Source organism: Cetorhinus maximus, chromosome 5 (assembly GCF_964194155.1).
Source record: "Cetorhinus maximus chromosome 5, sCetMax3.hap1.1, whole genome shotgun sequence".
In the NCBI taxonomy this organism is placed as follows: Eukaryota; Metazoa; Chordata; class Chondrichthyes; order Lamniformes; family Cetorhinidae; genus Cetorhinus; species Cetorhinus maximus.
The window spans coordinates 90,526,559-90,551,145 of NC_135883.1; the positions used below are offsets into that span (position 1 = coordinate 90,526,559).

A 24,587-nucleotide genomic window follows, 5' to 3' on the forward strand; every position below is an offset into this window, starting at 1 on the left:
CTGGAAAAACTCAGCAGGTCTGGCAGCATCTGCGGAGAGGAACACAGTTAACGTTTCTTACTGTAATGATGTCTATTTTGTATCTAATAAGGGCGAATGTTACCTCAGTGCCTCATTTTAATCTTAAGTCTTCAAAAAAAAAAATCAGTGGCATCTGGTGGTGGTTTAATGTCAGTGCCACTGGCTAGAAAAGATGGTGACTTTTATCTTTAGCGTCAACATTTCTCTTGTTAGAGGAATGTGGTTGGGTACAGAATTGTTGGCAAAAACCACTTTAGGCTCTCGTTGCATCTGGACTTAGCAGGGCCATATTATTTACTGGACTGTGATGATATGAAAGTTGAGGCTGGCAAACTAAATATAAGCCATTAAATAGTTTGTGGCAAGAGGTAAAAGCATAAGAAAATGCTCATTCATCTGTGGTAAATTTTCAAGAAACAAAATCACTTTGAACGAGGTAAACTAATGTATTTCATCCCTGTGACTGCCCACATAAGATTCAGAACTTTATGCATCAATTAACACTGATCTGTGACCTCTGAAGCATCTAGATTTTCACTTGCAATTTACTGCCATCAAATTCTAAATTAATGAAATGAACAGGTAAGATCCTAATGATCTCCAGGCAATTACTGCCAATGAAAAACATGAAGTTGGAATGACTTTCAAACATTAGAGAGAATATGTCTTGCTGTACTTGAAACCATTTATCTGTGTTGAAAATATCACTGAACTAAAAAAAATATTTAGCTATCTGTTCTCATAACATTTTATTGTTTTCTCTCAGCTTTCCTCGCACATTATTGTAAGCTTGCCTGACAGATTTCCATTTTTGTTATTTTCACCCTTTAACCTTTGGGTTCAGGGAGCCTTTCATTTTTCTGGATAGAGAAATTGTTTTCTCTCACATTCATCATAGTGATAAAGCAACTTAAACACCAGGAATACCCTTACTGTTGTAATATTAACATTTGAGATGCAATTTTACCTTTAAAAAAAAGCTATCAGTTTTCATTGCTTCCCTTTTGTTTCCATTTTCTGTTTAAGTTTAGCTTTAACTTTCTAATTTTCATTACTAACTTAAATTATACCGGTTATTATTAATTTTTTGTCATTTTTTCAATTGTTTTTTACTTGCTGACTTTGCAGGCAGGATTTTTTTAGAGTTTTCATTGGCTGTAAACTAATTTTAAATAATTTCTTTCCAGCCAATTAAAAATACAGATTCTATAGACTCATTGTTGCATTATAAATGTGGCCAGAGCTCAAACAGAGCTGTTGCTGATTCTTCATTCTTTGCTGGATGTGGGTGTTGCTGGCAAGGCCAGCATTTGTTGCCCGCCCCTAATTACTCTTAAACTGAGTGGCTTGCTCAACCATTTCAGAGGGCAGTTAAGTGTCGACCGCATTACATGGATCTGGAGTCATGTGTAGGCCAGACCAGGTAAGGACGGCAGATTTCCTTCACAAAAAGACATTTGTGAACCAGGTGGGTTTTTACAACAATTGACAATAGTTTCATGGTCACCATTACTGAGACTAGCTTTTAATTCTAGATTTATTAATTGAATTTAAATTCCACCAGCTGCCATGGTGGGATTTGAGCCCATGTCCCCAGAGCATTAGCCTGGGCCTCTGGATTACTAACCCAGTGATGTTACCACTACATCACCATTCTCCCCCAGAAAGGTTTTTTTTATCAATAGTCCTGGTTGCCCAATGATTTTCTAGCAACAGAGTATTTCCATGACCTCTAGGCTGCACTTGGTTAGCTATGCTCCAAAATGTACCCTGACAGTCTGATTATGATATTCAAAACAGTGTAAATAAGTTTCCAACTCACCCCTAGTCCCATTCACCCATTCTCCTGTGCTGACCCATATTGCTTCCAAATGGCTTTATTTTAAAATTCTCATCCTTGTGCAAATCCCTCCATGATCTCGCATCTTATCTCTGTGACCTCCTTTAGCTCTGCAGCCCCCTGAGAACTTTGTTCTCCAACCCTGGCTTCTTGCCTATCAACCTGGCTTCCTTCACGCAACCATCAGTGGCCATGCCTTTAGCTGTCTGGAACCTAGGTTCTAGAATTCTCGTCTAAACCTCTTTGCGCCTCTCCCTCTGTAAAAATTACCTCTTTAAGCAAGACTTTGGCCATCAATCATAATGTCAGTTCTGGTTTGGTCTTAATTTTAGTCTGATTATGTGGCTGGGAAGTGCCTTGAGATGTTTTACTACCTTAAAGACACTATATAAAAGCAAAATGTTGTTGATTTTCATTGTTATTGGTGGCAATTTTCAATCTTCTTCAGTCAGTTTTGCTTTAAATATAATACATATTGATGTTTTCAAATGCCTTATGACCCCAATTAGTTTGTAGTATTTTGTTCCTTTAGTTTTCTGGCTTTTTATTTTCTTTCTGCTGGAGATGCTACTTTGCAAGATGCAGAGCACTTGGCAATGTTCAACAGCTGCAGTGATAAAATAATCAGAGTACAATTGCATGGAAAATAGAGTTAATCAACACTTAATGAGGCATATATGGTGAACTGTGTATGTATTGATTTATTAATCTGTAGTATAAGGGTATCTTGCACAGCAAGTGTTAATGTGGGACAGGAAAACAGTACCGCCCACAATGTGATATAAAGAGACACATGACCTGAGACTAGAGTCAATTGTAGATTGGACAGAGACCTGCGTAGAGGCAAAGATGAAGTTAGCTCATAGCTTGGGCTATGCCCTGTATATATGTACATAGTTATGCATTATCAATAAATACTTAATGTTCAACCATACAAGACTCTGAACTCTTTGTGAAGCCTACAACATACAATATAAAACATAATTGCTCTTATTGCTTATAGTAAGGTGGAGGATACCGTTTTTGTTTTGCCTATCTCTGCCATTTTCATGTTTCTTTTTTTTCTATGTCTTCTGTTTTAGTTCCATGCCTGAGTTTTCATTTTTTTTGCTTATGTCTGCATTTTAACGTATTTGCTTTCGTGCATCAGGTGCTGCAGAAAGGGAGCCCCTGAGAGCAGTGGGCCACATTTCCCAGTGACTGGGTTGAGAAAATGTGTCTTGTAGGCTTTGGTAGCTCTTTTCATTTATTTTATGAATTCATTATGCTCCTGTTGCTTTTTACTACCTCTTTCTCTCATTGGCTTTTATGTGGCTTTCTTTCCAGTGAGCCCTTGCTTTTACTACCCCTTTTATCTTTCACACAGCACCCTGACACCATGCATCCTCCACAATCCCTAACAGCCTTGTTGCCTTGTGTCTTGTTATTTACTATCAGATGCATTTCACCTTGTCTTATGCTTCTCTTTCCTCCTCCCTCAAATCTGATGATCTGATCCTCCTCAACTGTATTTAGACTTCCTAATTTCATTCCCCTGATGCCATTTCATCTTTTGACCCAATCCTGATTCCTCTGTTGTGTCCCATTGTGTATTCCCTCCCACCTCCCTATCACCTACCTGTTTAAATGGACTTGGGTTGCATTCCCCATAGTTCTCCAGAAACATTCTTTCTTGCTTGTGCTGGCAAACTGTCTTAAATTTTTATAGCACTGTGAATGGAGCAGAATAGAGAAACAACGAATGGGACTGGGATGTCACTGTTATAATGTCGGAAACATGGCAGCAAATTTGTGCACAAACTCCCAACAATTACCAAGGTGATCATGACCAGATAGTCTGATTTATGTGATGTTGACTGCGGGATAAATATTGACCAGGACATCAGCGATAAGCCCCCTGCTCTTCTTAGAAATAGTGCCATTGGATCTTTTGCGTCCAGTTGAGAGAGCAAAAGAGGCCTTGGTTTACTGTCTCATCTGAAAATGGCACCTTTCAGAGTGCAGCACTCCCTCAGTACTGCATTTGAGTGGCAGCCTAGTTTATAGGGCTAGTATTGGACATTTTAACTTTAAGCAAGACCAGCCACCAGGAGTGTGTCTGGAAACCAGGAAGGAGTGGACTTGGCGGCGGTGCAGCAAGACTGGAGCATACCCTGGGAGAAGATAGCCAAGAGTATAGGAAAGTTGGTGCAGCATGGAATGCATGCTGGCTGAGCCTGTAAATTGGATACAACAGACCTCAACTGAACAGGTGAACAACATTGCATGGCATCGACCTATCAGCTGACCAGAGGAACAGGAAGCCTGGAAGTCAGGGAAGGTAGAGAAGGGGCATAGGGAAATCAGTGTCTCTTGTGTCAAGAAGAATGGAATGGCATGGGAGGATAGGGAGGGAGGGGGTGGTGTTGAAGGGGTAATAAGAGAAGAATGGGATGGCATGGGATTAGGATGAAATGGGAGGAGTGGGAGGGAGGGGATGGTTTGGGGGAATGGCATGGAAATGATGGAGTGGCATGGAAGGAGGTAGTATGGGGGAGATCGGTGTGGATGAGATTATGAAATTGGTTAAGTATACTGATTTGACTGCAAGGTAGGGACAATGGACCACGTGGCGGTGGGATGGAGATGGCATGAGGAGGATGACATGCTAAAATGGATTAGCATGGGAGGGAGGGGTCGCTTGCGAGAGGAGGCATCTGGAGGATGGAACAACATAGGATAGGGAGAATGGGAGGTAACGGCTAGCATCTGAGAGGTAGTATGGAAAGAGGATGGCATGGGTGGGAGGGAATGTCATGGGAGGAATAGTTAATTATACTAATTTTATTGTGTAGATGTCTTGCGGGTCTCTGCTAGTTTTTATAAATATGAAGAGATGGATAAGAAAGTGAAAATGTACATCTGAGGTCGACTACATTAGTTAAATACAACCATGGTTGGGAAAAACAGGGAGTGATCAATTCCTATAAAATTATATGCATACAGCTTCTCATTTGGACAGGTTACAACAGCATGCAGCAAATCGTTCTTTCCACTCTCATGCTTAACATGATTGTGCCCAACTGCTATCATTCGCCACAATCACTCAATCATGCAAGTTGCTCTTAATCAAAATCAACCAACCCAGAGGAACAAAGTAAACTTAGCCTCGAAGTATTTTCCGGAAACTGATATCCTGCTGCTATTAAGTATTGCTCCGACTGACCAAACCCCATTCTAGATCATATTTTCTTAGGACCAGGTATTTCTTATCCTTTTTCAACTTGTGTTGCACTGGATGGGAAGAGGTTAAGTTTGCATTAGAGGGCACTGGTGTACATCTGCATTGTTTTGCAGGCATGGGAAACGGCATGAAATTTCTAAGCCTTTTTAATTTTACCCTGATTGTTTCACCTATTAAAACAATAATAACCTGTATTTATAAAGCACCTTTAACATAAATTGTTCAAAGGTGCTTCATGGGCATTAATAAGGCAAAATTAGATGCTAAGCCACATAAAGAAAGTATTAGAGCAGATGACCAAAAGCTTTGGTCAGTATGGTGGGTCTTAAGGAGTGTATTCAGGGAGCAAAGAGCAGGAGAGAGGCAGAGAGTTTTAGGGAGGGAATTTCAGAGCTTAGGGCCCAGGCAGCTGAAGGCAGGGCTATCAATGGTAAAATGATTAATATCGGTGGTGTTTAAAAGGTCAGAATTGGAGGAGTTCAAATGTCTGAGGGTTGTGGGTCTGAAGAAGATTACAGAGATAGGGAGAGGAAAAGCCATGAAGGGATTTGAAAACAAGGGTGAGAATTTTAAAATAGAAGCATTGCTTGACTGGAAACCAATGTATTTCACCGAGCACAGAGGTGAAGGGTGAATAGGACTTGGTGTGAGTAAGGGGACAGATTTTTGATGATCTCCAGCATACAGAGGATAGATATGGGAGGCTGCTCAGGAGTATGTGAGAATAGTCAAGTCTAGAGGTAACAAAGACATGAATGAGGAATTTGGCAGCAATTAAGCTGAGGAAGATATGGAGTCAGACGATGTTAGAGGTAGAGATAGGCAGTCTTGATAGTGGGGATATGTGATGGGCACTCATCTCAGGATCCGATATGACACCAAGGTTGCAAACCGTCTGGTTCAATGTCAGCCAGGGAAAGGGATGGAGTCAGTGGCTAGGGAATAGAGTTTGTAGCAGGGACTGAAAGCAATAACTTTGGTCTTCCCAATACTTAATTGGAGGAAATTTCTGTTCACCCCGTACTGAATGTCAGACAAGCAGTTTGATAATATAGAGACAGTATAGGGGTTGAGGTAAATAGTGCGTTAGAGCTGAGTGTTGTCAGCATACATGTGGAAATTGGTGCTTTGTTTTCTGATGTCACAGAGAGGGCAGCATGTGGATAGTAAGCAGGAGGGTGCTAAGATTAAATCCTTGAAGGACACCAGAAGCAATGGTGAAGGAATTCCAAAAAGCAGTAAAAGAGACTTTTATAATATACATGTGAACTACAGTACATTTGCCTGAGTTGTGTGCAAGGAGTACCTGTTTTTGTACTTAGCATGATTGTTTTTGCACTAAAATTAGTGCATCTGATGAAACTTATACTATGTTGCCTGTGATTTCTATTGGACAACATTGGTGTGCTGTGACAAACCATTTTTGGATTTATTTGTTGTAATTCACTTGAATGAAAGTGTTGACACAGGACTTCATGGAGGACTTGTAAAACTTAGCATTCCTTACACAATGGCTTGCTGAAAAATATATAATTGTCTTCCATTTATGTCTGGCCAAGTACTTTGAATTTACATTGTGTTATCTCATGCACTTTAATTCCCTTTTAAGGTGAAGTAAAGGGCTTTTATTATTCCATGTGAATTTATATATTAGTTGAATTTCACAAGAGGACCTTTTTAGAGATCTGGGGCTTTAAGTATATCATTTTGAGTGTTATTTTGAATTAATTAAACACTTAGAATAACACATTTGTCTGGCTTCGTACATTGAGAACTTGAGAATATCTGGTGACATAGCCAGCAGAGATTTAGGCCAAATGGATCAGGAAATGTTTGGACTTCGAAGACTTTATTGAAATTGAGTGTACTGTGCTGTAAACTCTAATTTGGGAAGGAAGGAGAGGAGGCAAAAGCATATTTTGGTATGCGAGCTGGTATGGAAAAAGTACTTTTTTTCTCTCTACTGGAGTATATCACTTTTGATTGAAGAAGTTTGAATTGGCAAATGGGGTGGTGTGCTGTAGCTGTTGCATAGAAAGTCATGATATACCACATTAATCAGCTTAAGCTTCTACCTTGGGAGCTATCAAACCTGCATATGCTGTTGTTTCCGCCAGGTATGAAGAACTTAATTTTATTAGTTACCAGTAGCAGCTGGGATTTGACATTTTGTTTACAAGTGAACAGCCATTAAGTTAGGGGTCCGATCACCTGAGACAGGACATACGATTGAAGATGCATGTCGGGACTCTGGAAGACCTGATGCACGTACCTACATAGAAACATAGAAAATAGGAGCAGGAGGAGGCCATTCGGCCCTTCAAGCCTGCTCCGCCATTCATTATGATCATGGCTGATCATCCAACTCAATAGCCTGCTCCCGCTTTCATAGAAATGTAGAATACACGGTACTTGCCTGGGAAATTTCAGCTTGCGATGAGCAATTCTCCTGTTCCCTGGGATCCTGTGCGAACATCTCTGACTCCTAAAACGTTATTGCACAAGATAGGAGCTCACAGTATTGGGGGTAATGTATTAGCACGGATTGAGGATTGGTTAACACACAAGTCAGAGTTTGGGTGAATGGGCCTTTTTCAGGTTGGAAAGACGTAACTAGTGGAGTGCCACAAGGATTAGTCCTAGGGCCTCAATTGTTTACCATCTACATTATGACTTGGACGAGGAGGCAGAGTGTAATGTATCCAAATTTGCTGACGATACAAAAATAGGTGGGAGGGCATGTTGTGATAAGGACATAAGGAATCTGCAAGAGGATATAGATAGGTTAAGTGAGTGGGCAAAAACTTAGCAGATGGAGTTTAATGTAGGAAAGTGTGAGGCCATGCACTTTGGCAGGAAGAGTCAAAAGGCAGACTATTATTTAAACGGAGAGAGACTCCAAAAAAGTGCAGCACAGAGGGATCTAGGTGTTCTTGTGCATGAAACACAAAAGGTTAGCATGCAAGTGCAGCAAGTAATTAAAAAAGCAAATTGAATTTTGGCCTGTATTGCTAGGGGCTTGGAGTTTAAAAATGGGGAAGTCTTGTTACAACTGTACAGGGTGTTGGTGAGGCCGCACCTGGAGTAGTGTGTACAGTTTTGGTCCCCATATTTAAGAAAGGATGTATTGATATTGGAGCCAGTTCAAAAGGGATTCACTAGGCTGATTCCTGGGATGAAGGGGTTGACTTATCAAGAACGGCTAAACAGGTTAGGCCTTTATTCATTAGTTGAGGGCTAATCTTATTGAAACGTACAATATTCTGAGAGGGCTTGACAGGGTAGATGTTGAGAAGATGTTTCCACTAGTGGGGGAACCTCGTACTAGGGGACATAGTTACAGAATAAGGGGCACTCATTTAAAACTGAGATGCAAAGGAATTTCTTCTCTCGGAAGGTAGTGAATGTCTGGAATTCTCTATCCCAGAGGGTTGTGTAGGCTAGATCACTGAAAGTATTTGAAGAGGAGGGAGATAGATTTTTGAAATATCAGGGAGTTGAGGACTATGAGGAGGTGGTACAAAAGAGGAGTTGAGGCCTGGGGCAGATCAGCCATGATTTTATTGAATGGCAGGGCAGGCTTGAGGGGCCGAATGGCCTACTCCTGATCCTGTTTCTTAGGTTCTTATGTTTGACAGATTAAAACTTAGTCTAACATCTGGATAACTCCACAAATGTGTTGCTAATCGCCCCCTCCCTCAAATACACCCCCTACCCGATCTAATCCTACACCCCCTACCCTTCCAACCCAACCTGACTACCTTCCCAATTACTGGCCTAGCCACACGCCCTGCCACCCGGGCTCCGCCCTCCCGGCCCAGCCACCTGACCCGCCCCCTCGGCTCCCCCTTGGGCTCCCCTCTCGCCAATCTGATCCAATTACCTCTTACCCACCTCACCGTTCATTCACTCATCCATTCACTAACATTCAGATTGGACCTCTGGTGGCGTTATAAAAAGTGGTACTGTCCTGTCTGACCCTATTCTCCACTGCGCCATCGGAGTTCCCGAATGGAGCTGCATATCTCTGTGAAAGCCAGGCTCAGGAAGATTCTGGTAGAAATACGCAGCAGCGTCAAGTTGGGGGAATTCACGAGCACAGCGGCAATCTGACGATTGTTGCCACTGCTCAGAAGATCTGGGCCCAGATACAACACAATTGTGACTTGACTGAAGAAATTGGTCAAGAAGACAAGAACCTTTGATTTTCATGGCGCTTTGCAAAGCTGAAGGAAATGAAGCTTCCATGTAGCAGCCAAGGAGTGTACCTGTGGTGAATTTGTTGGTTTCAGAGGGAAAGAAGCTTCTATCCATACTATTCATTTAGGGTGGCGAAACTAATAGCCTCTACAACTGTTGATTTGTACTGGAAGGCATTAGACTTCCAATCCCTGTGCAACCTGAGGAACTTGAACAATTCCATCCAAAGGAGTTAGTAATGGTTCCAGACTTCATTCTGGAGCCTGACTAGACATTACAACAACAGCAGCAGCTTTTATTTATTAGCATCTTTAACATAATAAATTGTCTTAGGGTGCTTCCCAGGAGCTTTATAAAACAAAATTAGACACTGAGCCAAATGAGGTGACTCTAGGGCAGATGGCCAAAGCTTGGTCAAAGAAGAAAGTTTTAAGATGTGTCAAGAAAACCAGAAATTGTAATATTTTTCTTCTGGTAATAACCCTGGCATATTTTCTTATGTACTGCAAGTCAGGCTGTAATTGGATTAAGAGCTAGAGTGATGACAAGGGTCTAAAGTCAACAGTAACAGTGATTTTGATATGCCAATGAACCAAGAGGAACTTCAATCAGAGTTTTACATAAAGCAATAACAGGAATAGTTTTGAATTGAGTTGTTTTAGTTCAAAGGGGGTATATGCAGGTTGTAAAAAAAGGTGTAAGGAAATAAGGTAAAGGTAGGGTAAGTTTATTTTTACAAATCTAAGAGCTAAAGTAAAGAACAATTTAATCAATTTTGGGAAGAAAGCGTTTCTGATGAGACTGGTTGAGACAATAGAGAGATCAAAGGGAAGGAACTCATTTAAGGAAATACTGAAGCCTATGTGGGGGTAGCTGTTTAGATCTCCCAGAAGACAGTGTGAACAAAGCCAAACTTGGAGAACCGGTTGCTTTCAGCCTCAGAGGACACCCCAAGGGAAAAGCACTGTGTGGTTAAAAATTACTGGACTCCTGTAGATTCTAAAATTTATAAGATTAGTTGCTGAACAGAAGAGGGGAAGGTTAGCTCTGAGGGTAGTTGAGATTTGTGGAACTGTTTTAAAGTAGTGTTTTTAAGTGTAATTGTGTTCTATTTGTTTGTAATTATTTAAATAAATGTTTACGAAAAAACCATCACAAGTAGTCGGGGACATCATTTCCTGATTTTCAGAACCACTCCTCATGCTATACAAATTTAAAAAACCATTTTGGCAGCTGTTTCAAGTTCCCCCCTGGGATTTGAGCAGCTCAGCATTTACCGCTCGCCATGCCATAACAGGTGTGTCTTAAAGGAAGAAAGAGTGATAGAGTCAAAGGTTTAGGTAGGGAATTCCAGAGTTTGAGGCTTATGCAGGTGAAGTACAGCCACCAGTAGTGGAGCAGTTAAAATCAGGGGTGCCCAAGAAGCCAAAGTTAGATGAGCACAAATATCTTGGAGGTTTGTGGAGTTGGAGAAGATTACAGAGATAGGGAGGGAAAAGGCATGGATGCATTTGAAATCTAGGATGAAAATTTTAAAATTAAACTGTTGTTTGACTGGGAACCAATGTAGGTCAGCGAGCACAAGGGTAATATGTGAATAGAATTTGGTGTGAGTAAGAACACTGGCAGCTGAGTTTTGGATGACCTCAAGTTGACAGAAGGTATAATGTCACATCTGGAGTACTGTGTGCAATTTTGGTCTCTTTATTTAAAGAAAAGATATTGCTTTCGAAGCAGTTCAGAGAGGACTCACTAGACTCGCTTCTGGGATGAAGGCCTTATTTTATGAAGAAAGGTTGAACAGGTTAGGCCTATACCCATTGAAATTTAGAAAAATGAGAGGTGATCTTACATATAAGATCCTGAGGGAACTTGAGAGGGTGGCTACCCAGAGGATGGTCCCTCTTGTGGGGCAGCCTAAAACTAGGTGACAGTTTAAAAATAAGAGGTCTCCTTTTAAGACAGAGATAAGGAGAGTTTTTTCTCCCAAAGGGTCGTTGGTATGTGGAATTCTCTTCCCCAGAAAGTAGTGGAGGCTGGGTCTTTAAATTTATTCAAGGCTGAGTTAGACAGATTTTTGTTAAGCAGGGTTTAAGGGGGAAGACAGGAAAGTGGAGCTGAGACAACAAACGGATCAGCCATGATCTTATTGACTGGTGGCCAACTCCTGCTCCTGTGTTCCTGTAATGTGAGGCCAGCCAGAAGTGCATTAGAACAATCAAGTTGAGGTAACAAAGTCATGTAAGAATGTAGACTTAAGAATAGGAATCTTTGATTGAAAATACTTGAGAAGGAATCTTTGATTGAGAATACTTGAGATTTGATTATAGGAGGAATAGATTGCAGTGGCCATCTGTTGAAATCATTGGAAGTAAGAATCAAGCAGGTTGTATTAGTGATGGCTGGTGTGCTCCACCATAACTGTACTCGTACAGATGATGACAAAAAATTGTCGCAATGTGCTTTGGCTTCAATACAGTAAGGATACAGGGAGGTGAAAGTGTTGTAGTTTATTTGGAACATAGAAAAATATTTAGAGTAGTAAAAGTTATAAGTGCAGAAGATAAAGGTTGTGAGAGACAGAATGAGTGCCTGTTGGAGTTTGTCAGATTAAGGAACAGCATTTAGGTCTGGGATGGATATGAACTTTAAGCTTAGGGACTTTTATTGATGTTAAAAGTGGTTAGCACAAAGAGGAACTGCAACCACAGGGAAAGCTTTCTTCAAAACAGATAGTGAGGCCAATAATGTCACTGCATAAGCTGAGAACAAAGCTGCTGAGGAGAACAGTTATGACTTGTATTTATTTAGCATAGGAGCATTTAAGAACCAAATTTGACACCAAACCACAAGATATTAGGCTAGTTTGGTCAGGGAAGTAGATTTTCAGGAGCATCTTAAAGGGAGGGGGAGAGGTTTAGGGAAGGAAATCCAGAGCTTAGGGCCTCGTCAACAGAAGGCATGATGGGGCAATCAAAATTAGAGATGCTCAAGAGGCCAGAATTAGATGGGTTCAGATACCTTGGAGAATTGTGGAGCTGGAGGAAATAGCAGAGAGAGGGAGGAGGAGATATTGAGGGGTTTGAAGACCAGAATGAGAATTTTTTAATTGAGGCGTCGCTTGACCGTTATTTATCAATGTAGGTCATTGAGCACATGGGTAATGGATGAACGGGGTTTGATGCGAGTGAGGACATGGGCATCACAGTTTTAGGTGACCTGCAATATATGGCGGGTAGAGTGAAGGAGGCAGGCCAGGAGTGCATTGGAATAGTCAAGCCCTGAGGTAACAAGGGCATGGATGAAGGTCCCAGCAGCAGATCAGCTCAGGCACAGGTGGAATCTCTTTCTGTATTAGTTGTATTTAATATATGCAGATTGTGAGTGTTACTTGGGATTTCACTTGAACACCTACAAAGAGCCACTTATTGAAACTGTGGTGTGCTTGAGTTGGGTTGTGTATGCTTATGATGTGTTTAAAAAATGTAAGAGTTCAAAAGTACAAGGTGATGCATTTGTACAAGAATATTAAGTCAGACTGGGAAGCATAATGAGTGAGGCATTGAAGATCACTATGAGACAATCAGTGGACTCTCAGGATTTATCAGTAGACCAGAAATGGGCTAATATGGTGTTTACAACTAAAAAAAAAATCAAAACAGACATGAGCAACTGCATTAATCTTGCTTCAATCTCTCTCAAAATATCAGAATTAATTATCAGGAGCAAACACCAGGATCATCTATGCAGTAACATCCTAATAAATAGCAGTTAATATTGACCAGAAGGGATTCCTTCCTGTCTGACCACACCCATGACTTCCTGAAGAAGTGACATTTGAAGTGGAAAGTGGAAATCACTACGCCATGGTGTACCTAAACTTCTAAAAGATATTAGATCAAGCTCCATGCTAAATGCTTTTGGTTTGACCAGAAGAAATGACAATTTAGGGTAGATATGGCAATTCTTGGACCAGGGGTGGGGAACCTTTTTCTTACCAAGAGCCAATCACATACAGACAAAATCAATTGTGGGCCCCACACACGTGAAAAAACCGACTTAATGTATTTTTTCTTTAGAGAGAATACAGAAACGTTTGGCTCACACGCTGCTTTAATGTGATGGCTGAGTTTGCTTTTCCTTAATGAGCTCTGTTTTGTCTGCTGGCACTGATGATGTTGCTACTCGCCACTGGCTTTTCAAATTCACGCCTGTTAATCTGGCATGCAGACTGTTCTTTGTGAGATAAAGTTTTGGAAAAAAAACTTCCAGAAAATGACTCAGTCCCCATGAGGCTGAACTTCATTGTGTCTGGCGAGCAGGAGCTGCTTCTAACATGGCGAGAATGGTGTGTGCAGAGTGAAGAAAGTCCTCACCAACAGGGGCTTGTCGCTGTGCTACCTTCAACCCGCTCAAAGGCTGGAGCTCAAGCTCCTTGTTTTCCAAGATTTGAAGTGGCTGAATGTAACACAAATAATGTATAAATTCAAATTAGATGACTCAAAATCACTGAAAAAAGCCCAGAGTAGCACAGCTTCTGTGTCTCCATCACAGCACTCCTGAAATTCAACTCAACTTTTTGCTTGCTTTCCCTTCCCATTCTCTCTCTGTCTTACTCTCTCTCCTTTCCCACTCTGTCTCACCCCCAAACCAGCCCAGGGTAGTAAATCAACAACCCAAGGCCCTGGCCAACTCTGAGTCCCTGTCCTGGGGCACTAATGGAGCTGGGAGGGGGAGGAGGAGGGAGGAAGTTAGCCGCCAATAGAGCCAGGTGCCCTGCTCCCTTTTCTCCTGCCTCGGATTACTTGCACTTCACCACCCAATCAGCAGCCGGCAGCTTCCTGTCCTTGTGCTCCTGTTCCTGGATCTTGGGCCTCGCTGTCTCCCCACAGCCTGGGCCTCTGGTGACTGTAGCTGAGGCTCAGGCATCAGAACATGGTGGCTGGGCCAGAGTGCAGCACGCAGGGGGCGGAACTGTATTTGACAGCTCTTGGGAGATGGGGTAGAAAGTGCAAGGCCTAAAATGGCAGAGACATATGCGTCAGATACACATTATATTTTTTTTTTTGAAATCTCACCACGGGCCAGATGATAAGTGCAGTGGACTGGGGTTCCCACCCCTGTTTTAAATGATTAGAGGTTTGAGTTGTGAGAAAAAACAGGAGAATTTTGTTGTAGATATCTTCTCAGACTCTGGCATTCATCACTTCCTTAAGTAATATGAGAGCTATAGTTTTGTGGGAGTTAGGTTACACTGCCCTATTTACTCCTGATACCCAGGGATATAACTATAGCATCCCTAATGGTCTCGACTAAATACTTAGGTTTTTAACGTTGTGTATTTATTAATTGAATAGAATTGATGCAGCAACAGATGTCAGAACGTTTAACTATTTTGTATTATCTCCAAAAAGCTGGTTCAGGTGCCATGGACTGTATTTTAACTTAACCTGCCCTGCCGGAGCAGTGATGGGAGCTAGGAGAGGGTGGGGAGCCAGGAAGTTGGGGTTTCTCTGCACATTAAGCAATTTTATCGTGGAAGGAGGGTAGGAAGGCTTCAAGTGGAGGTCAGGTGGGGAAATATGAAGAGTTCTGGGAACCAGATCATGGGATACTGCCAGGGCAGGTAGCTGAATCCAGAAGGTAAATGGCAAGGCACTTGCCTCCTAAATCTGATAGTCCTCACCTGGGTTTGGATGCCAGGTTTCCCAAGGATCCAGAAACCCAGCCATACACAGTTAAATTTCCAATAACAATGAGGCATGCAGCCTCTTAATATTTAATGTGCCAACCTGCTTCCTGTATCCTTGGAGTGGTTTAATTGCCCAGCCCATGTCTTATTTCCATTAAACAGGAGGATGTCGCTGACTAGGCCAGCTGTTATGAAGCCATTAATGTATATAATATTATTGGAAATTATTTTTTATAAATAGAGGTTTACTCTGTGGGTGTGACTTAATTGGATTAAAGCTAGCTTGTGTAGGGGCTTTGATGCATACTAGTTTTGAGGTGTAAGAGGGATAGAGTGCATTTGCATTTTGTTGACAAGAGCATTCAAGAATGGGAGTGAAATCTGGCACCTAGCTAGCAGAGACCAAGCAATATTTATATTACTAATAAAATTGGCACTATGAAAGGGGTTTTATTGTTAGAAGAGGTGGAGTTCAAAGGGGCTGGTGATACAATGAGAATTTACATTCAGAGAGATGTGCTGGGTATAACAGCAGTTTTGTGTGTACAGAACAGAGGCAATGTAACATCAGAGACGATGTAACATCTAAGCCTGTAAGCCTGCCACTGTCTGCACAGGAACCAAAATAAAAGGAACCTCATTTTGAATTTGTACGGCGAAAATGCTTTGCCTGGTGTCTGCTTAAAGTCTATGGGTTGCTGTTGCCTTAGTGGAAATTGGTCTGGGAATTTGTTAAAAGTTATGAGAGTAGTAATTTGTAGCCATGTGTATATATTTAACTTGTGTAAATTAATAAATGTCTCATATATTTTGATATAAAACCCCTTGAGAACTGGCGGTCTGATTCCTGAATTTAGAGCTGCATCTCAAACATAAAAATATAGGTTATGACGTTTGTTTAAAGTTTCCCTCTGGGATTTTTAAATAACTTAGCTTTACCAACTGCTGGGCCGTAACACCATTTATTACCCATCTAATTGCCCTTGAGATGGTGGTGGTGAGTTGCCTTCTTGACCTGCTGCAGTCTATGTAGTGTAGGTACACCTACAATGCTGTTAGGGAGGCAGTTCCAGGATTTTGACCCAGTGACAGTGAAGGAAAGGTCATATATTTCCAAATCAGGATGGCGAGTGACTTGGCAGGGAACTTGCAGGCGGTGGTGTTCCCATCCATCTGCTGTCCTTATCCTTCTAGGTGGTGGAGGCCGCGGGTTTGGAAGGTACTGTTGAAGGAGCCTTGGTAAGTTCCCACAGTGCATCTTGTAGATGATACACACTGCTGCCACTGTGTGTCGGTGGTGCAGGGATGTTGGAGGTGGTGGATGTGGTGCCAATCAAGTGGGCTTGTTTGCCCTTCATGGTATTGAGTTTCTCGATTGTTGATGGAGCTGCACTCATCCAGACAATGGAGAGTATTCCATTACTGACTTGTGTCTTGTGGATGGTGGACAGATGCTGGGGAGTCGGGAAGTTAGTCAAATGCCACACAATTCCCAGCCTCTGACCTGCTCTTGTAGCCACAGTATTTATATGGCTAGTCCAGTTCAGTTTTTGGTCAATGGTAACTGCCAGGAAGATGTTGGTGGGGATTCAGCATTGGTAATGCTAATGCTATTGACTGTCAAGGTGAGATGGTTGGATTCTCCATTATTGAAGATGGTCATTGCCTGGCACTTGTGTGGCACAAATGTTACTTGCCACTTATCAGCTCAAGCCTGATTATTGTCCAAGTCTTGCTGCATATGGTCATGAACTGCTTCAGTATCTGAGTTGACGCAAATGGTGCTGAACATTGTGTAGCCATCAGCGAACATCCCCACTTCTGACCTTATGATGGAGGGAAGGTCATTGATGAAGCAGCTGAAGATGGTTGGGTCTAAGACACTACCCTGAGGAACTCTTGCAATGATGTACTGGGACTGAGGTGATTGAACTCCAACTACCACAACCATCTAACTTTGTGCTAGGTATGACTCCAACCATGGAGGGGTTTCCCCCTGATTCCCATTGACTCCAGTTTTGCTCGAGCTCCTTGATGCCACACTTGGTCAAATACGACCTTGATGTGAAGGGCAGTCAGTTTCACCTCAGCTCTTGAGTTCAGTTCTTTTGTCTATTTTTGAACCATAATGCGATCAGGAGCTGAGCGGCCCTGGTGGAACCCAAACTGAGTGTCATTGAGAAGGTTTTTTCTGAGTAGGTGCTGCTTGATTGCACTGTTGACAACATCCTCCATCACTTTGCTGATGATCAAGAGTAAACTGATGGGGCCATAATTGGCTGGGTTGGATTTGTTCTGCTTTTGTGGACAGGACAAATGTGAGCAGTTTTCCCCGTTGGGTAGATGCCAGTGTTAACTATACTGCAACAGCTTGGCTAAGGAAGCAACTAGTTCTGGAGCACAAACCTTCAATATTATTGCTGGAATGTTGTCAGGGCCTGTAGCCTTTGCAGTATCCAGTACCTTCAGCCAGCTCTTAATATCATGTGGAGTGAATTGAATTGACTGAAGACTGGCATCTGTGATGTTACTAGACTGTTTGGAGTTGGGATTCAGGTTTTTATACTTCAACCTTTCACCCAACACAAACATGTCATTTTTTTTAGGTTAAAATTCTACAGTCCTGTGAATTTATCCTCTTGGTAGTGTTTTTAACATGGATTACACTAACTTACCTCTGTGGTAGTATAGCCGGAAAACCCAAAATGTGACATTTTCTGTTTTTCAATCTTGAAAGGAGGCATCTGGTAGTAAACCTATGGAGGTATACAAGATAGTGAAGTGTGTGGAAAAGATAATCCAGAAAATTACTTGAACTAAATAGAGATGTTCAAAATTATGAAAGATTGATTTAATTTGTGATTGCAGAGCATAAATTTGAGGTCAACCCCAAAAGAGCAAAAGAATGTTAGGAGAATGTTTTAGGGTTGCTCAAACAGAAAAGGTGTTGATCACAGAATGCACAATAGCTTGGAAAAGGGAAAAAAAGAGAAATAAAAAGTTGCATTTATAATAGTGCTTTTCACAACCTCAAGTCAGCCCACAATAGCGCACTACAGCCATTGAAGAACATTGAAGTGTAACCGTCATTGTAAAGTAAGAAGTATGGCAGTAAAATTGCACACAATAAGGTCCCACAAACAGCAATGTGATAATGACCAGATAATTTGTTTTAGCAATGTTAGTTGAGGGGTAAATATTGACCAGAGCTCCCCGCTCCTCTTCAACATAGTGCCATGGAATCTTTTATATCCCCCTAAGAGGGCAGACGGGGCCTCGGTTTAATGTCACATCCAAAATATGGCACCTCTTAAAGTGCCACACTCCTTGAAAACTTCAGTGCAGTGTTAGCCTGGATTTTGTGGTCAAGTCTCTGGAGTTGGTCTTGAATCTACAACCTTCCAGCTTAGAGGTGAGTGGGCTACCACTGGGCAAGGGAAGTGTTTACATAGTTGAAAATGGAAAACAAACTTCTCCTCTTCAATGGTGTTAATTCTGTAACCTTGAGTGTTCTTTATTTGAGCTGGCTCACACTGCCCTATATTTACTTATACAATTTTTGGTGCAACAGTGGAACTTGCTGGCCTGAACCAGATTTAACGGTCCTTTACACATATATAAGGTATAAAGAGTTGACAGGAGTTGATGCAACAATTAGTTTGAATAATTAAAAGCTGCTTTACACCCCAATAAATTAAACCTACAGAGCAATAGTTATGATCAAATTCACTTGGTTGAATCAATGTAAATTATCTCTCTCTAAAATGTAAAATCGTGAACGTGCTACACTACTCCAATTAAATGGATTATCATGCTTGACTTAAACAAACTAATAACTCTGTTATGCTTTCATAGTTCAGTTCTGAACTCCCCTTCCCTGTCTAAGCTGCCTCTATGGTATCCTGTTTTCAAAAGCAAGACTATCTTTTTGGTGCTTCTATCACTCCTTAACCCAATTTAACAGACTGTTAGAGATCAAAGGGTCTTTCAACACAACCAGTTACCAAGGCAATTCAATTAATTATTTGTTTCCCGCTCCACAGATGTAATTTGGTTTGCTGCTTGTTTTTTGCATTTGCTGTTTTTAATTCCAGATTGTCAGTATCTGCAGCATTTTGCTTTTGTTTAATTTTTTTTAACTGGAAGAAAAACATCTTCATTTTGCCATATGAAGAACCCTTTCTTTGGGTTTCTGAAACTTCATTAAAATTCACATTGCTTTTTAAAAACCCTCCTTAAAAGTAACACTTTCTGCATAAGAATAGTCGAAGAATGCTGAGAGACATGAAACTATATGTACGTATTGCGCATACCATGCTAACAAGCTTATTTGTGCTTTTATTGCTTTGATTGTAAAACATTGACCCACAATTTGCTGGAGTAGGGTATTTTGGTGTACCTGTGAATTGGGTTATTTTCCTCACTTTTCACCTCAAAATTGTAGGTTTTTGAAGGGTTTTTTAAAGCCATTAAATACCAGTCCTGACTTTCTGGGGAGAGTTAAATTTTTTTTGATGGCGTGGCAAATGGCAGCTTGTTGCAAATTCTCCAGCAATTTGTTGGGAATTTGCAGCTTACGTTATATACCTTCCTTGCCACACATTACACATTATTATTACTGTGTGCATTAAACTTGCTGTTAGTTTCTCAGCAAATTCTGCACTTCTGTAGTTTCCCATAAACATTATTAAACACTGACTGGCATGGAAATGAAGAATGTGACCAGAAGAGACTGAGTTGCTTCTGCATGCCAGTTTGTAATAAATGTTTGATGTGATCATTTCTTTGCATTATTTGTCCTGATGAAATGAAGCTCACTGGCTGTGAGAGTACGTTTAATTCACCAACATGCTGTTGTTTGTTCAGTTAAAGGAGTCTACGCCAACATGCTAAAGTGTCTCATTTCTAGTGGTATGTGATGATTCTGTGGGGGGGAAAAAAATCTGCATCTCGCGATTTATGGGTCATATTGGAAGTATAATATACAGACCCAGTTTTGATGGTTTGTCCTGTCTGAATGGCACTGATTTTAGGCAGGGGCAAAGACTTTCCTTGTAGGAAGAGAGAAATCTCATGGTGTCAGTTTTATTGCATTTATGTATCTCCTTTTCATGTTCACAGCCATGCTTACAGAAGCCACGTGCATAGTTGGCTGCCCGCAGTCAGCTTTGGGAATGGGAGAATGAAGAAGAGCAAAAATAAAATAAACATCATACTATTTAAGTTTGTGATTTAATGCAAACTAGAACAATTTGTGGTGCTTATTGTGATTCTTTAATATGATCTAAATTTTAATTTATGAGTTTTAAATAGATCAAACTTTTGTAATGTAGTTAGTGGTTTGAATTGGGGTTGAGATTTAACTTGAGAAGGGAGAGTGCTTCTAAATGCTCAAGAGGGTAGGAAGCTTTCTTTTAAAAACTGCTGCAGTTGTGGCTGGTTCAGCAACAACATCCTTCACCAAATCTAATGCCTCTGAGTATGGTGAAAAGCTCTAACAACCTAAAATAATATTAAATTACATTTAATTTTTATCATCAATAAATAGGTTCTATATAAGTATGAACGTAAACCAATATCTCTTCCACTAGGCTGTATCTTTTCTTTCAAAGCGAGCTTTCCAATCTTCAGAAGGATGGATCCCATTAATCCACTCTTAATCACAGGTGTTTGTAAGCAGCAATCAAATGCAGTGGGGATTTACTCATATTACTCCCAGGAGGAATATTGGCTCAGTCTACTATTATTAGTCAAGGTGGTTTTGTTTTTAAATGAAGTAAAGAATATTGCAATACATCTACTGAGTTACAGCACATAATAATGACATGGCCTAATAGAGACCCAAAAATGTGAAGGTTTTTTTAAATTTAGTTTCTTGAACTTTGCTCTCAAATGTGTTGTACCTCAAAGTAGAAACAGTATTGGTTATTTACCAGATAATTTGAAATTAAGCAAGTCCATATGTTTTGACTCCTTTTGAGAATTAATATAGAAGTTTGAAATATAATCCAATGTATATCATTAGTGGAGTAATTGTTCTGTGACAAGAACTAGATTTTTTTTTTTAAGTTCTTGATAGCAGATTGGAACAGTCAGTTGTAATGATATGAGTTTAACAAAGCCATAGTTACTGCCATGGGAATTTTAAAAGAAGGAATCAAAAAGATGGGGAAAAAGTGAGGAGACATGGACAATTTCCACCTCTAACTGGGCTTGCTCTCATTTGTAACCTACTACTTAGGATCTTAGGCTTGGCTGTACTGGGCTTGGTCAGCCCTAAGATTTTAACTTTCCTATTTCTCGTCTATATGCTGCCCCTAAGCGACATCATCCGAAGGCTGTGTTAGTTTTCACATGTACGCTGACAACACCCAGCTCCACCCCATCATCACCTCTCTCGATTCCTTCAGTGTTTCTAAATTATCAGACTGCTCATCCATTTTCCAGTACTGGCTGAGCAGAAATTTTCCACAATTAAATATTGGGAAGACTGAAGTAATTGTTTTCACTCCCTGTTCTAAACTCCGCTCCCGAGCTGCTCTCTTCCTACCTCTCCCTGACAACAATCTGAGATTAAGCTAGTCTGTTCACAACCTTGATATCACATTTGACCCTGAAATGAGCTTCTGACCTCACATTCATACCATCGCTAACGCCACCTATTTCCACCTCTAACATCGCCCAACTTCGCCCCCGTAAAGCTCATCTGTTGCTGAAACCTCATTAATGCCTTTGCTACCTCTAGTTTCAACTATTCCAATGCACCCCTGGCTGGTCTGCCACATTCTACCTTCTGAAACTTGAGGTCATTAAAAACTCTCCTACCTTTGATTGAAATCACAGCAAGTCCTGTTGCCTTATCACCTATGTACTCACTGACCTACTTTGGTTTCTGGTCAAGCAACATCTTCACTTTAAAATTCTCATTCATGTCTTCAAATCCCATCATGGCCTCATCCCTCCCTATCCCTGTAATCTCCTCCTCCCTCATGACCCTTTGAAATACCTGTGCTCCTCTAATTTTGGCCTTTTGTGCATCCCTAATTTTAATTGCTTCACCATTGGTGGTTACCCCTTTAGTTGCCTAGGTACCAAGCTCTGGAATTCCCTCCCTACACCTCTCCACCTCACTTTCCTCCTTTAAGACATTCCTTAAAACAGGCTTGTCCAACCTTTTTTCTCACACTCATGATGCCAATGAGCAAATTTCAGAAAGATAACGTTTAACACAATGTGAGCTTCAAAGAAAGCTGATATGAAAAGAAATAATTTGGGAAACAAAAAAAAGTCACAACAATAAATTCATATTTTTTTAAAAAATGAGAAATAAATAAAGATGGCCATTAGAGCGTGATGGGGTGAGTTGTGTGTGTCCAGTTCACTCCCAGGCTCAGGGTGCTCACTCACTCACCCTCATCCACTGTGAGAGTGCCTGTTGGTGTGTGGGGGTGAGGGTGAATGAGAACTGGAAGTGAGGCAGACATGCACACTCCCCACCCTCTCGCCCCCCCACCCCCCCAAACACACACATTCTCTCTCATTCGCCCGCTCTCTCTCTCTTTCTCTCTCTCAAACACCCCACACACGCTTGCCCTCCTTCCTTCCCTCCCTGAACCACCCTCACTAAATCAGCTGGAGGGTGAGTGCGATGAAAGCAGAAGAGAGACCTGGATGAGGCCTGAGGCCTAGCAGCATCCGAACATGGGTGCCTGCCTAGGGAAGGGCTGAGGACTGGTGGAATGGGGAAAAACAGGGACAGCTGGGGAAATGCGGCGAACAGCCGGGGGATATATGTCCACAGCCAGACCAGAGCACCCAGAACTGGGGGAAAGCGGCCGGAGCCATGGGAAAGCATGGTGAGCAGAGGCCCTGCCTGCTCTAGAGTTTCTCTATCATCACAAACTCGCAGTTGCCGTTGTTCACTTCTCCTCCAATCGCAGCCTGTTTCTGTCCATTGTTTGCTGCTGATTATTGAGCCTATCAGCAGCAAATGTGAGAAAGAAACAAACTCTGATTGGAGGAGCAGTACCCTGCAGAAATCTTCAAACTGACTGACTCCTCTTAGTGGAATTTTCAACAATTGTTTGGGGGTGGGTTGAACAAGCCTCCCTTAAAACCTATCTCTGTGACCAGCATTTGGTCATCTGTCCTAATATCTCCTTATGTGGCTCAGTGTCACACTTAGTTTTATAATGTTCCCTTGAAGTTTGGGACATTTCATTACTTTAAAGAGCTGTATAAATAGAAGCAAAATACTGCGGATACTGGAAATCTGAAATAAAAACAGAAAATGCTGTAATAACCCAGCAAGTTGGGTTGCATCTGTGGAGAGAGAAACAGAATTAACATTTTGAGTCCAAAATGATGCTTTTTCAGAACTCTTTTGTAAGCAACATTATAAAACCCATCACATTTCTACCTCTCTTCAGTTCTGAAGAAGTTGTGTTGGACTCAAAACATTAACTCTGTTTCTCTCTCCACAGATGCTACCAGACCTGCTGAGTTGTTCCAGCATTTTCTGTTTTTGTTTTATATAAATGTAAGCTGTTTTTATTTCAAATTTTGGTTACAACTTGAATTTTGCATTGCTTGATTATTTCAGGTTCATTAGATAAATGTTCATTCACAGCTGTCAAGTTATTTATTTAGTTATTATAGTTAGTTATTTCAGCTTTTGCTGTGGAGGGATAGTGATTTCACTGTGTAGAAACAGTGTGCCAATAATCCTGGTTAGCACAGAAGAATTGGGTCAATTTATGTAGAAGCAACTTTGCAGTGTCGTTCAGTATGAGAACAGGTAGTCTGTTAGAAAGATGTGTGGTATTGTTCAATGCTGACCACGTTTCTTTTTCCTCTTAGCATGCAGAGGTTTCAGTTTTTGAAGTGAATATTCGATTCGTTGGGGGGCTGCTCTCTGCTTACTACCTTTCTGGTGAAGAGGTGAGTACAATAAGCATTCTAAGTTTAAAAATGTTTGCATTCCACCTAGCCGCTCATCTCCAACTTGAAGTAAGTATTTGTAAAGCAGCTGGTGTTAATCCAGTTACTTGAACAAGATCTTTGTAGCTCTCCATTGCAACTCACTCTGTAGAGTATAACATAAAAGTGCAAGAAAAATTCTGGTCAAATGTCCTATTTCTGTGGGATAGCATTGTACTATAATATAGCTGAGTGCTTCTGTGGGAACCTGTGCCTGAAGGCTGGTGGGCCACATGGCTGATCTGAACTTTGTAATGGAAATATGTGTGAAGGATCTCTACTGATCGGTATGTAGGACCCCTGCTGGAGAATTGCCATCATGGGGATCTGTCTGTGATTTCCCCCCTCAACCACTTTCAGCCCTCCTTCCCCCAGTACCTGTGAAAACTGTACCTCAGCTAAAGTCAGAGCCTTTGATCAGGGGTGGGGGAGGCTAGGCTGGCAGGGAAGATGGAGAACAATTTTTTTTAAAATTGTGGTTCATCTCCAACTCAGTTAGACCAGCCTTCTTGCAGTTAAAGGAAGGCTGTCACGTCTCTCTATTAACACTTAAATTTTTTTATGTTGTTAATTTGCATGAGGTACTTGGAAATTTAGTACTGAAGTGCTTAATTGGTATATGATATTTTTGG

General features: G+C 41.2%; 1 protein-coding gene across 1 annotated transcript in view; it reads left to right on the forward strand.

Moving 5' to 3' along the window:
* man1a1 (mannosidase, alpha, class 1A, member 1) overlaps positions 1 to 24,587 on the forward strand; it is a 489,484-nt gene that overhangs the window by 229,697 nt on the left and 235,200 nt on the right. Inside the window, exon 4 of the mRNA XM_078542179.1 lies at positions 23,836 to 23,916. Within this exon, the coding sequence (XP_078398305.1) occupies positions 23,836 to 23,916 (81 nt within the window). The remainder of the gene's footprint in view (positions 1 to 23,835; positions 23,917 to 24,587) is intronic.